The sequence below is a fragment of the Scyliorhinus canicula genome, chromosome 1 (assembly GCF_902713615.1).
Source record: "Scyliorhinus canicula chromosome 1, sScyCan1.1, whole genome shotgun sequence".
NCBI classification, from domain to species: Eukaryota; Metazoa; Chordata; class Chondrichthyes; order Carcharhiniformes; family Scyliorhinidae; genus Scyliorhinus; species Scyliorhinus canicula.
This window is the reverse complement of record NC_052146.1, coordinates 111,530,307-111,541,254: the sequence shown is the minus strand read 5'-3', so window position 1 is coordinate 111,541,254 and position 10,948 is coordinate 111,530,307. Positions and strand designations below refer to the sequence as shown.

General features: G+C 53.0%; 1 protein-coding gene across 2 annotated transcripts; it reads right to left on the bottom strand.

Moving 5' to 3' along the window:
• Nucleotides 1-210: 210 nt before the first annotated feature.
• On the bottom strand, nucleotides 211-9,082 carry gpn2 (GPN-loop GTPase 2). Of its 2 annotated transcripts, none has more exons than XM_038797689.1 (6): nucleotides 8,948-9,082; nucleotides 7,097-7,553; nucleotides 5,658-5,814; nucleotides 4,955-5,115; nucleotides 4,351-4,481; nucleotides 211-630 (listed from the first exon to the last, which is right to left on the bottom strand). In XM_038797689.1, the coding sequence occupies exons 2-6, from the start codon at nucleotides 7,514-7,516 to the stop codon at nucleotides 528-530; spliced, it is 972 nt and encodes a 323-aa protein (XP_038653617.1). In that variant the 5' UTR covers nucleotides 7,517-7,553; nucleotides 8,948-9,082; the 3' UTR covers nucleotides 211-527. The 2 variants fall into 2 exon arrangements, with proteins under 2 accessions (XP_038653617.1, XP_038653628.1); XM_038797700.1 differs by having other exon boundaries at nucleotides 8,924-9,054.
• Nucleotides 9,083-10,948: the final 1,866 nt, after the last annotated feature.

Here is a 10,948-nt window from a genome sequence, read left to right as displayed (position 1 = left end):
TGGCACCATACGCAAGTGGATGTGAAGATGGGAAGGCTGCAGGTGAAGGTGAACAAAATGGGCTTCCTTTGGGGTTCTTAAAAGGACCGATGTTGCAGGATACAAGGCTCTGAAAAGTGACATATCACCATACTGATCAGCAAGGGCAAATCTGATGTGTGTAGTTCCTTAGTTTTCAGCAGTCACTAATCTGACTGATCCAGAGGAGGATGTACTGAAGCTAAACATCTTTATTGGATATGTTTTTGGAAAAAAAAGGTAAAAACAAAGGTTCCTGGAAATAAATTATTTTTCAAACATTCCCACTCGAAGTGAGGCAAGTTGTCCATTAACAAAATTGGCTTAAAAACGGTCAGCAGCTGCTGGCAGATGAATCTATGGCTCAACTGTGGCAAGTATGAAAACTATCACTCCCAGATTGAACTTGCACACCTGGAACCAACAAGAATGCTGGGAGATGCCGTCTCCATCACCCAGACACTTCCAGGTGAGCCCAGCAACCATCAGCAGTCACTCAATGAAAGACTTCATGTTGCATCGCAGTTAGTGTGTGGACGAGAGAGCTGCATCACCTCCTCTTCCACATCCTCCTCAATCGATTTCACGTATTTCTCCTGGGCATCCATCGACCTTCTCATCGCTAAGGAAACATTCAGGGTAATTGGCAAAGATATATTAATAAGTAATTTTACAAGCAATATCCAGAAAGGGAGAGAGGGGGACTGCATGGGGGATCAGGTCAAGTGCAAGGTGGAGTGAGGAGAGGGAGAGAGGGGAAGCGAGTGGGGGAGCTGGGAGGGGAGAGAATGGGGGAGCTGGGAGGGGAGAGAGTGGGGGAGCTGGGAGGGGAGAGAGTGGGGGAGCTGGGAGGGGAGAGAGTGGGGGAGCTGGGAGGGGAAGCCAGTGGGGGAGCTGGGAGGGGGAGAGAGTGTGGGAGCTGGGAGGGGGAGAGAGTGGGGGAGCTGGGAGGGGGAGAGTGGGGGAGCTAGGAGGGGAGAGAGTGGGGGAGCTGGGAGGGGAAGGCAGTGGGGGAGCTGGGAGGGGAAGCCAGTGGGGGAGCTGGGAGGGGAAGCGAGTGGGGGAGCTGGGAGGGTAGCGAGTGGGGGAGCTGGGAGGGGAAGCGAGTGGGGGAGCTGGGAGGGGAGAGAGTGGGGGAGCTGGGAGGGAGAGAGTGGGGGAGCTGGGAGGGGAGAGAGTGGGGGGAGCTGGGAGGGGAAGCGAGTGGGGGAGCTGGGAGGGGAAGCGAGTGGAGGAGCTGGGAGGGGAAGCGAGTGTGGGAGCTGGGGAGGGGAAGCGAGTGGGGGAGCTGAGAGGGTAGCGAGTGGGGGAGCTGGGAGGGTAGCGAGTGGGGGAGCTGGGAGGGGAGTGAGTGGGGGAGCTGGGAGGGAAAGCCAGTGGGGGAGCTGGGAGGGGAAGCCAGTGGAGGAGCTGGGAGGGGAGAGAGTGGGGGAGCTGGGAGGGGAGAGAGAGGGGGAGCTGGGAGGGGAGAGAGTGGGGGAGCTGGGAGGGGAGAGAGTGGGGGAGCTGGGAGGGGAGAGAGAGTGGGGAAGCTGGGAGGGGAGAGAGAGGGGAGCTGGGAGGGGAGAAAGTGGGGGTGCTGGGAGCGGGGAGAGTGGGGGAGCTGGGAGGGGAGAGAGTGGGGGAGCTGGGAGGGGAGAGAGTGGGGGAGCTGGGAGGGGGAGCCAGTGGGGAGCTGGGAGGGGGAGAGAGTGTGGGAGCTGGGAGGGGGAGAGAGTGGGGGAGCTGGGAGGGGGGAGAGTGGGGGAGCTGGGAGGGGAGAGAGTGGGGGAGCTGGGAGGGGAAGGCAGTGGGGGAGCTGGGAGGGGAAGCCAGTGGGGGAGCTGGGAGGGGAAGCGAGTGGGGGAGCTGGGAGGGGAAGCGAGTGGGGGAGCTGGGAGGGGAGAGAGTGGGGGAGCTGGGAGGGGAGAGAGTGGGGGAGCTGGGAGGGGGAGGGAGAGTGGGGGAGCTGGGAGGGGAAGCGAGTGGGGGAGCTGGGAGGGGAAGCGAGTGGAGGGAGCTGGGAGGGGAAGCGAGTGTGGGAGTTGGGAGGGGAAGCGAGTGGGGGGGCTGGGAGGGGAAGCGAGTGGGGGAGCTGGGAGGGGAGAGAGTGGGAGAGCTGGGAGGGGAAGCGAGTGGGGGAGCTGGGAGGGGAGTGAGTGGGGGAGCTGGGAGGGAAAGCCAGTGGGGGAGCTGGGAGGGGAAGCCAGTGGAGGAGCTGGGAGGGGAGAGAGTGGGGGAGCTGGGAGGGGGAGAGAGGGGGAGCTGGGAGGGGAGAGAGTGGGGGAGCTGGGAGGGGAGAGAATGGGGGAGCTGGGAGGGGAGAGAGTGGGAAGCTGGGAGGGGAGAGAGTGGGAAGCTGGGAGGGGAGAAAGTGGGGGTGCTGGGAGGGGAGAGAGTGGGGTTGCTGGCAGGGGAGAGAGTGCGGGAGCTGGGAGGGGGAGAGAGTGGGGAGCTGGGAGGGGAGAGAGTGGGAAGCTGGGAGGGGAGAGAGTGGGAGAGCTGGGAGGGGAGAAAGTGGGGGTGCTGGGAGGGGAGAGAGTGGGGAGCTGGGAGGGGAGAGAGTGGGGGAGCTGGGAGGGGAAGCCAGTGGGGGAGCTGGGAGGGGAAGCCAGTGGGGGAGCTGGGAGAGGAAGCCAGTGGGGGAGCTGGGAGGGGAAGCCAGTGGGGGAGCTGGGAGGGGAAGCCAGTGGGGGAGCTGGGAGGGGGAGAGAGTGAGAGAGAGTGAGAGCTGGGAGGGGAAGCGAGTGGGGGAGCTGGGAGGGGGAGAGAGTGGGTATGAGCTGGGAGGGGAGTGAGTGGGGGAGCTGGGAGGGGAGAGAGTGGGGAGCTGGGAGGGGAAGCCAGTGGGGGAGCTGGGAGGGGAAGCCAGTGAGGGAGCTGGAGGGGAAGCGAGTGGGGGAGCTGGGAGGGGAAGCGAGTGGGGGAGCTGGGAGGGGAGAGAGTGGGGGAGCTGGGAGGGTAGCGAGTGGGGGAGCTGGGAGGGGAGAGACTGGGGGAGCTGGGAGGGGAAGCGAGTGGGGAAGCTGGGAGGGGAGAGTGGGGGAGCTGGGAGGGGAGAGAGTGGGAGAGCTGGGTTGGGAAGCGAGTGGGGGAGCTGGGAGGGGAAGCGAGTGGGGGAGCTGGGAGGGAAGAGAGTGGGAAGCTGGGAGGGGAGAGAGTGGGAGAGCTGGGAGGGGAGAGAGTGGGGGAGCTGGGAGGGGAGAGGTGGGGGAGCTGGGAGGGGAAGCGAGTGGGGGAGCTGGGAGGGGAAGCCAGTGGGGGAGCTGGGAGGGGAAGCCAGTGGGGGAGCTGGGAGGGAAGCCAGTGGGGAGCTGGGAGGGGAGAGAGTGGGGAGGCTGGGAGGGGAAGCCAGTGAGGGAGCTGGGAGGGGAAGCCAGTGGGGGAGCTGGAAGGGGAAGCCAGTGGGGGAGCTGGGAGGGGAAGCCAGTGGGGGAGCTGGGAGGGGAAGCCAGTGGGGGAGCTGGGAGGGGAAGCCAGTGGGGGAGCTGGGAGGGGAAGCCAGTGGGGAGCTGGGAGGGGAGAGAGTGGAGGAGCTGGGAAGGGGAAGCGAGTGGGGGAGCTGGGAGGGGAAGCGAGTGGGGGAGCTGGGAGGGGAAGCGAGTGGGGGAGCTGGGAGGGGAAGCAGCGAGTGGGGGAGCTGGGAGGGGAGAGAGTAGGTATGAGCTGGGAGGGGAAGCCAGTGGGGGAGCTGGGAGGGGGAGAGAGTGGGGAGCTGGGAGGGGAAGCGAGTGGGGGAGCTGGGAGGGGAAGCCAGTGGGGGAGCTGGGAGGGGAAGCCAGTGGGGGAGCTGGGAGGGGAGAGAGTGGTATGAGCTGGGAGGGGAAGCAAGTGGGGGAGCTGGCAGGGGAGAGAGTGGGTATGAGCTGGGGAGGGGGAAGCCAGTGGGGGGGCTGGGAGGGGAAGCCAGTGGGGGTGCTGGGAGGGGAGAGAGTGGGTATGAGCTGGGAGGGAAGCGAGTGGAGGAGCTGGGAGGGAAGCGAGTGGGTATGAGCTGGGAGGGGAAGCCAGTGGGGGTGAGCTGGGAGGGGAAGCCAGTGGGGGTGAGCTGGGAGGGGAAGCGAGTAGGGGAGCTGGGAGGGGAGAGAGTGGGGGAGCTGGGAGGGGGAGAGAGTGGGGGAGCTGGGAGGGGGAGAGAGTGGGGGAGCTGGGAGGGGGAGAGAGTGCCTCGAGTGCGGATTAAGAGAGACAGAAGCAGTGGGGAGAGTGAGAGAGAGGGGCTTGGGACAGGCAAGACAGAGCAAGAGGGGGTATTGCCTTTGCTGAATGCAGCAACTTTCCCCTGTGTGGATCTGTAATCAATGGCATCACACACTACAATGCTGATGATGAAATGGTCTGTCTCAAGGATACATGGAGAACTGGAAATCTGCCCCAACTGCTGCTGACATCATGGCTTCCAGTGTTCTCTTCTCCGAGTCCCCAAAACAGTATCCGTTTGCCTTATCGACAGCCTTCATCACATGCCTCATGGTTTCTTTATCCTGTGGGTAAGATAACGCTTATGATTCAAATTCAATCAAACTGCCTTCAGTGTGTAAATGTGGAACCTGCAGGTGGTGTGTGCACCCAAACGCCTGGGTGTAACTTGAAACTGAAATAGGTTCTGCATGGATCCAAAAACACATTCAACGCCAACACTCAAATACCCCCTGTGCCAATCTCAAAATCGATTTTTCTCACATCTTGTGCAATGCAATCCCTCACACTCCCCGTTTCGTCTGAATGTTCTGAACATCCCAATGTGTGTTCTTGACTTGGAAATCCTCACAATCACAATCACAGCTCCTAATCCCAGTCCTTTTGCACAACAACACTTTCCATAATATTGTTGTGAAGCCCAACACCCAGGCTGTACTCTCTAATCGCAGTGAATGCAAACTGCGGCCTGATGAGTTTCCAATTTTCTCAACACATATTGATGCTGCTGGAAAGCCAGTTAGTAATCGTCACGCACCTGCACATTAAGAGGTATAAAGGAGACCAGGCTGTAATCTTCAATCACTTCCACCAACTTCTTGTTTAATTGTCGAAAGTTTTTGAAGAAAGGGTCTTTGGCCAAATGATCCAACAGGTAAGACAGATCTAACACTTCAGTGTAATAATCTAAATTAAATGCTGAAAAAGAAAGAAAACAGATCTTAACTCAAGTGCAAGCTCACACTTGCTGACAGCCCAGCGTTCCCAGAGATTTTGTCCTCTCTCTGCCAACCACTGGCTATATTTTCAATATATCACATCAATATGAACACTGGATTAACCGACAGCAAAATATTTCTCCACCTGTAAATTAGTTCTGTCAAATTAAAGACTGAACTTTGCTCCTGGACTTTCGAAAAACTTATTTATGGTTTAAGATGAACCCCCTCCCCATAGTCCCAGGACTCCGAGCCCCCCTTCACAGGATTAGAACTCTGAATCTCTCATCAAGCCTGGAACTCTGGTTTGCGTGGGTTTCACCCCACAACCCAAAGATGTGCAGGGTAGGTCGATTGGCCACATCAAAATTGCCCTTAATTGGAGAAAATGAATTGGGTACTCTAAATTTAAAAAAGAAAACCTGGAACTCTGGAATCAAACCGTGCCACCGCTTCCCTGCCCCTGCAACAGACCGGAGAATCACTTAGCCCCACCCCACTTTGTTGGAAATATCCCTTTACCTAGTTTCCCAAACTGTTCAATGAGATCGATTTTGGAGAGGATGTTGACATGAGGTAGCTCCACTTGCAGCATGGTGGACAGGGATGTGCAGAGGATAGAAATGAACTTTGCCGGATCGGTGCAGTAGTGAGAATCTACCAAGTGGACAGCCGTTAGCTGCAAGAAGACACAAAGACAGATTACCATAAGGTCTGAACCGTACCCTTGCAATACCTTCCCAATACTCTCCAGAGTTACCCTTCTGCTGTGAGATCAGGTTCCCCTGCATTCCTTGCACAAGCAACTACTCACAGTGCATGAGTTTCAACAACGAGTGATAGTGGGTTCGGCCTTAGAGCTGGGCCCTTCCTTCAGCAACCATGGCCACATTTCCCACTCTCTAACCAAAAGCCAGTAGGCTGATCATAGCTACATTCGCACCACACATGTGCCAGGTAATGACCATCTCCTACAAGAGAGGATCTAATCACCAACCCTTGACATTCAATGGCATTACCATCGCTGAATCCCCCACAATTAACATCCTGTGGGTTATCATTGATCAGAAACTGAACTGCACTAGCCACATTAAGGTTGTGGCTACCAGGGCAGGTCAAAGATGAGGAATCCTGCAGCGAGTAACTCACCCTGACCCTCCAAAGCCTGTTCACCATCTACAAGGCAAAAGTAGAAGTCTAATGGAATACTCTCCACTTGCCTGGATGAGCACAGCTCCAACAACATTCAAGAAGCTCGACACCATCCAGGACAAAGCAACCCGCTTGATTGCTCCCCATTTCACAAACATTCAAACCCTCCACCACTGATGAACAGTGGCAACCTTGTGTACCATCTACAAGATGCACTGAAGTAACTCACCAAGGTTCCTTAGACAACATCTTCCAAACCCACAACCACTGCCACCGAGAAGGACAAGAGCAGCAGATACCTGAGAACCCCATCACCTGGAAGATTCTCACCAAATCACTCACCACCCTGACTTGGAAATATAATCGCTGCTCCTTCATTGTCGCTGGGACAACATCCTGGAACTCTCTCCCTAACAGTGGATGTACCTACACCTGAAGGACTGCAGTGGTTCAAGAAGGCAACTCACCACCACCTTCTGAAGGGCAACTAGGGATGGGCAATAAATGCTGGCCTAACCAGCGACGCCCACATCTCATAAACAACAAGAAAAACCTCTATCACAAGCCTGACATAGTCACTAAATCAAAGCCTCTGGTCTACATGTCTCAGTGCAGTTTCAAGTTAGTTGGAGTCTAACAAATAAATTGAGAGGAAAGAAGTGCCACTAATCAGCTTGTTTGAGAGGGGAAGACAGGGCAAATTTCATGTAAACTTTCAGGGTCACCTGAAATACTAGATGTTTTCCCTACAGATGCTGCCTGACCAGCTGAGTATTTTCAATATTGTTTATCCTAGTGTATGAACTCACCCTGAAATTCCACTTGGCTAATTGTGCGAGGATGTTCCTCACAGAACAGTTGTGGGTGTACAGCTCCACCTGACCAGGACAGTCAAACAGGAAGTAACAGTCCTTGAAGCATTCCAGCTTGCCCAGTAGCCAATCCAGGTTTGCCTCCAAGTATTCCATACAGTAAATAAGACCTCCATTAGGGCCCAGTCCGAGACCGTCCATAACATCATCAACTTTCACCAGCTCAGCAATGTCCACACAACACTGGTATGGAATGAGATCATTAGCAGGGTCAAGATTCACTACTGCCACTTTTCGGCCCAGCTTTGAGAGAAACTCTTGCATCGCCATGCAGTAGGTGGTCTTTCCTGAGCCAGGTGGCCCAATAACCATCTGGCCAAAAATCACAGTGGGAGGCCTGGGTTCTTCTGACATCATAACCAGATTCCTAGGGGCTCATCATAGTTCCACAGGCCTGGAACAGATAAAAAAACATTAGAAACATCTCACCGATGCCATGTAGGTATAGAGGCAATATTGCTGGACTATGAATGCACCGTGGCAATCTGAGAATTTGAATGAGGTAGCAGGAAATGGAGCAGGGTGATCAACCGTTACAAGATAAAATAAGGGAAACTTTGACCATGGGACAGGGCGACGGGTGTCGGGAGAGGTACTTGTGATGCCATGGGAGGGGGCTGTGCATGCTCACAAAAAGAGGCAACAGTTGTCCCAGGATGAAAGGCAAAATAAAGGACGATCGCTTAAATCACCAGATAATTGGTCACCCTGAATTAGGAGACAAGAATATTTTTTACAAATCGAGTTGCTGTGGTCTGAAAGCATTGCTTAATAGGGAGGTGGAAGCAGCTTCAATAGTAACTTTCAAAACTTGGGTGGAGGAACAAAAAGTATGGTTGCTAAATTTGCTGATGACACAAAGAAAGGTAGGAAAGTAGATTGTGAACCGAACACAAGGAGCTACAAAGGGATATGGATAAGTTAAGTGAGTAGGCAAAGGTCTGGCAAATGGAATATAATGTGGGCAAATGTAAAATTGTCTATTTTGGCAGTAAGAATAATAAAAAGCATGTTATCTAAATGGTGAGAGATTGCATAACTCTTGAGATTCAGAGGGATCTGGGTGCCCTACTGTATCAATCAAAAAAGGCTAATATGCAAGTACAGTAATTAGAAACGCAAACAGAATGTTATGATTCATTGCAAGGGGAATTAAATATCAAAGTAGGGAAGTTATGCTTCAGTTGTGCAGGACACTGGTGAGACCATATCTGGAGTACAGTATACAGTATTGGTCTCATTTGGATAGTTATACGGGTGGCACAGTTATACAACGCTGAGGACCTGGGTTCGATCCCGGCCCGGGTCACAGTCTGTGTGGAGTTTGCACATTCTCCCAGTGTCAGCGTGGGTCTCACCCCGACAAACCAAAAGATGTTCAGGTTAGGTGGATTTGTCACACTAAATTGCTCCTTAATTGGAAAAAAGTTATTGGGTACTCTAAATTTATTTCTTAAAACTTGGAAGGGTTATGGGGTAAGATCCCGGACTGACTGAATAGATCCTTTAAATAATCAGCACTGCCACAATGGGCCTCCTTCTGTGCTGTAACACTCTAAAACTCATGTGAAGCCGCTTCCTCCAACAAGACTGATAAATAATTCCACAAACAGGGAGAGGAGCAGCTGCACCGTGACCGGACTCAGCACTCTCCAGGCCCCTCTTCTCCTTCCCTGAGGGTGGGCGTCTCACTCAGGAGCCCAGCCAGAGTGCCAGCTCTGGGTACTCCGTCTCGGCCCGCTTTGCCCAGGCAACATCTCCTACCGCAGGAACATTGAAGTCACGCACCAGATGGAGCGAAATCTCGCTCGCTCGCCCACTTTTCAGGTCAACAGGAACAGGCCCGAAACTGCAGGCCGCACCGGCGCCACTGAGCATGCGCAGTCCCTGCTCCCCGAGCATGCGCAGTCCCTGCTCCCCGAGCATGCGCAGTACATCGCCACTGCCCGGCGTTCCCGTCTCCCAGAAGCGCATGCTCAGTGCAGGCATAACCGGCTTGGGAGGGAACATTGGACACGCAGCTTTCCGCATGTTGTACCTGGGTTTGTTGTTATTCGGTAAGTAAATGTGACTATGGTTTGGTATTTGTTGTCCATCATCCCCAATTACCCACGAGAAGCTGGTGGCGAGCCACCTTCCTGGACTCCTGTTGGGGAAGGAGTTCTCGGATTTTGACCCAGCAACAATGAAGGAAAGGTGATGTATTTCCAATGTCAGAATGGAGCGTAACTCGGAAATGGGGATGTTCCCATTCCCTACTCTCCTTGTCCTTATTGCAGGATTGGGAGATGCAGTTGAAGAAGCTTTGGCGAGGTGCTCCAGTGTATCTGCATGACTCACGAATAGTGGATGGGGTACCAATCAAATAGGCTGCTTTGTTCTGGATGGTGTCAAGCTGGATGGAATGTCATTAGAGCTGCATGAACCCAGCCGAGTGAGTAGTCACCACACTCCTGAGTTGTAATTTGCAGAACAGCAAATAAGGACAGTATCACTAAAGTATACTAGTTATAGCTGGAAATGAAAAGACAGTACGAGTTTCTTTGGATACTTAAGTAAGAAGAGTTAACAAAGTGGGCATTGGTCATATAGAAAATAATGTGTCAGGGGAAATCAATAATGGAAAATAAGGGAATGGCAGGTATTTTCCATTGGTTTTCATTATAGAGGATGGGGGCCAGGTTAGTTCACTTGGCTAAACAGCTGGTTCATGATGCAGAACAAAGCCAGCAGCGCAGGATCAATTCCCATACCGGCTGAGGTTACTCATGAAGGTCCCGCCTTCTCAACCTTACCCCTTGCCTGAGGTGTAATCCGCAGGTTAAATTACCACCAGTCAGCTCTCCCCCTCAAAGGGGTAAGCAGCCTATGGTCATCTGGGACTATAAGCGACTTTACTTATTTACATTATAGATGATATAAGTAACATCCCAGAAACAGCAGTAAATCAGGAGTTGATGGTGAGGGAGGAAAATTTCAGTCACCAGGGAAGTGGTACTTAGCAAATTGTTGGAGCTGCAGGCTGACAAATTCCCGATCCTGATGGACTTAATCCTAGGGTCTGAAAAGAAGTGGCAAGTGATATAATTGATGCATTAGTTTTCATTTTCCAAAATTCCCCAGATTTGAGGAAAATGCCATTAGTTGGAAAATAGCAAATTTATTCAAAAAGAGAGGGAGAAAAATGGCAGGAAACGAAAGGCGAGTTAGTTTAACATCTGTCATAGGGAAAATGTTGAAATTAGTTAATTAATTAAAGTTATGTGTTATAACCCGACTGGAGGTCCAGGAATCTGCAGCTTCAGAGTCCCAGTGGCTTCACCTGAGTGCATTTTACCTAGATGAGATGGGTGGACCCTCCCCCTTAAACAAGGGGCCTATGGGACATAAATGCCCTGGCCCAAGTATGGGCCAGGTGCCTGAGATCCTTTGGGGAGTAGGAGGTGTAAATATAAGTAAAATAAATCTGAGTTCTTCTACAGTCGTCACTTCCAAGTGGCCGCTTGCCTGAGACTTTACATTATGGCAGAACATTGAGAAAAAAATCAAAACAATCAGGCAGAGTCATGACCTTGTGAAAGGGAAATTATGTTTAACCAATTTATGGGAGTTCTTTGAAGGAGTCACCTGCGTCTGTCGATAAAGGGGAACTGGTGGATGTACTGTAGTTAGATTTCTAGAAGGTATTTGATAAGATGCCACATTAAAGAGTATTGGGGGAAATATAAACTCACGGTGTAGGGAATAACATATTGACTAGCTGACAGGAAACAGTTTAGTCATAAATGG

Excerpts from the sequence above, each read along its gene's own strand:
- gpn2 (XM_038797689.1), bottom strand. The coding sequence starts at position 7,516 with ATGATGTCAGAAGAACCCAGGCCTCCCACTGTGATTTTTGGCCAGATG. Across the intron at positions 5,116-5,657 it reads TGAACAGTTTGGGAAACTAG|CATTTAATTTAGATTATTAC; the intron begins GTAAAGGGATAT and ends TTTCTTTTTCAG. Across the intron at positions 631-4,350 it reads GCAGATTTCCAGTTCTCCAT|GTCGATGGATGCCCAGGAGA; the intron begins GTATCCTTGAGA and ends AGCGATGAGAAG.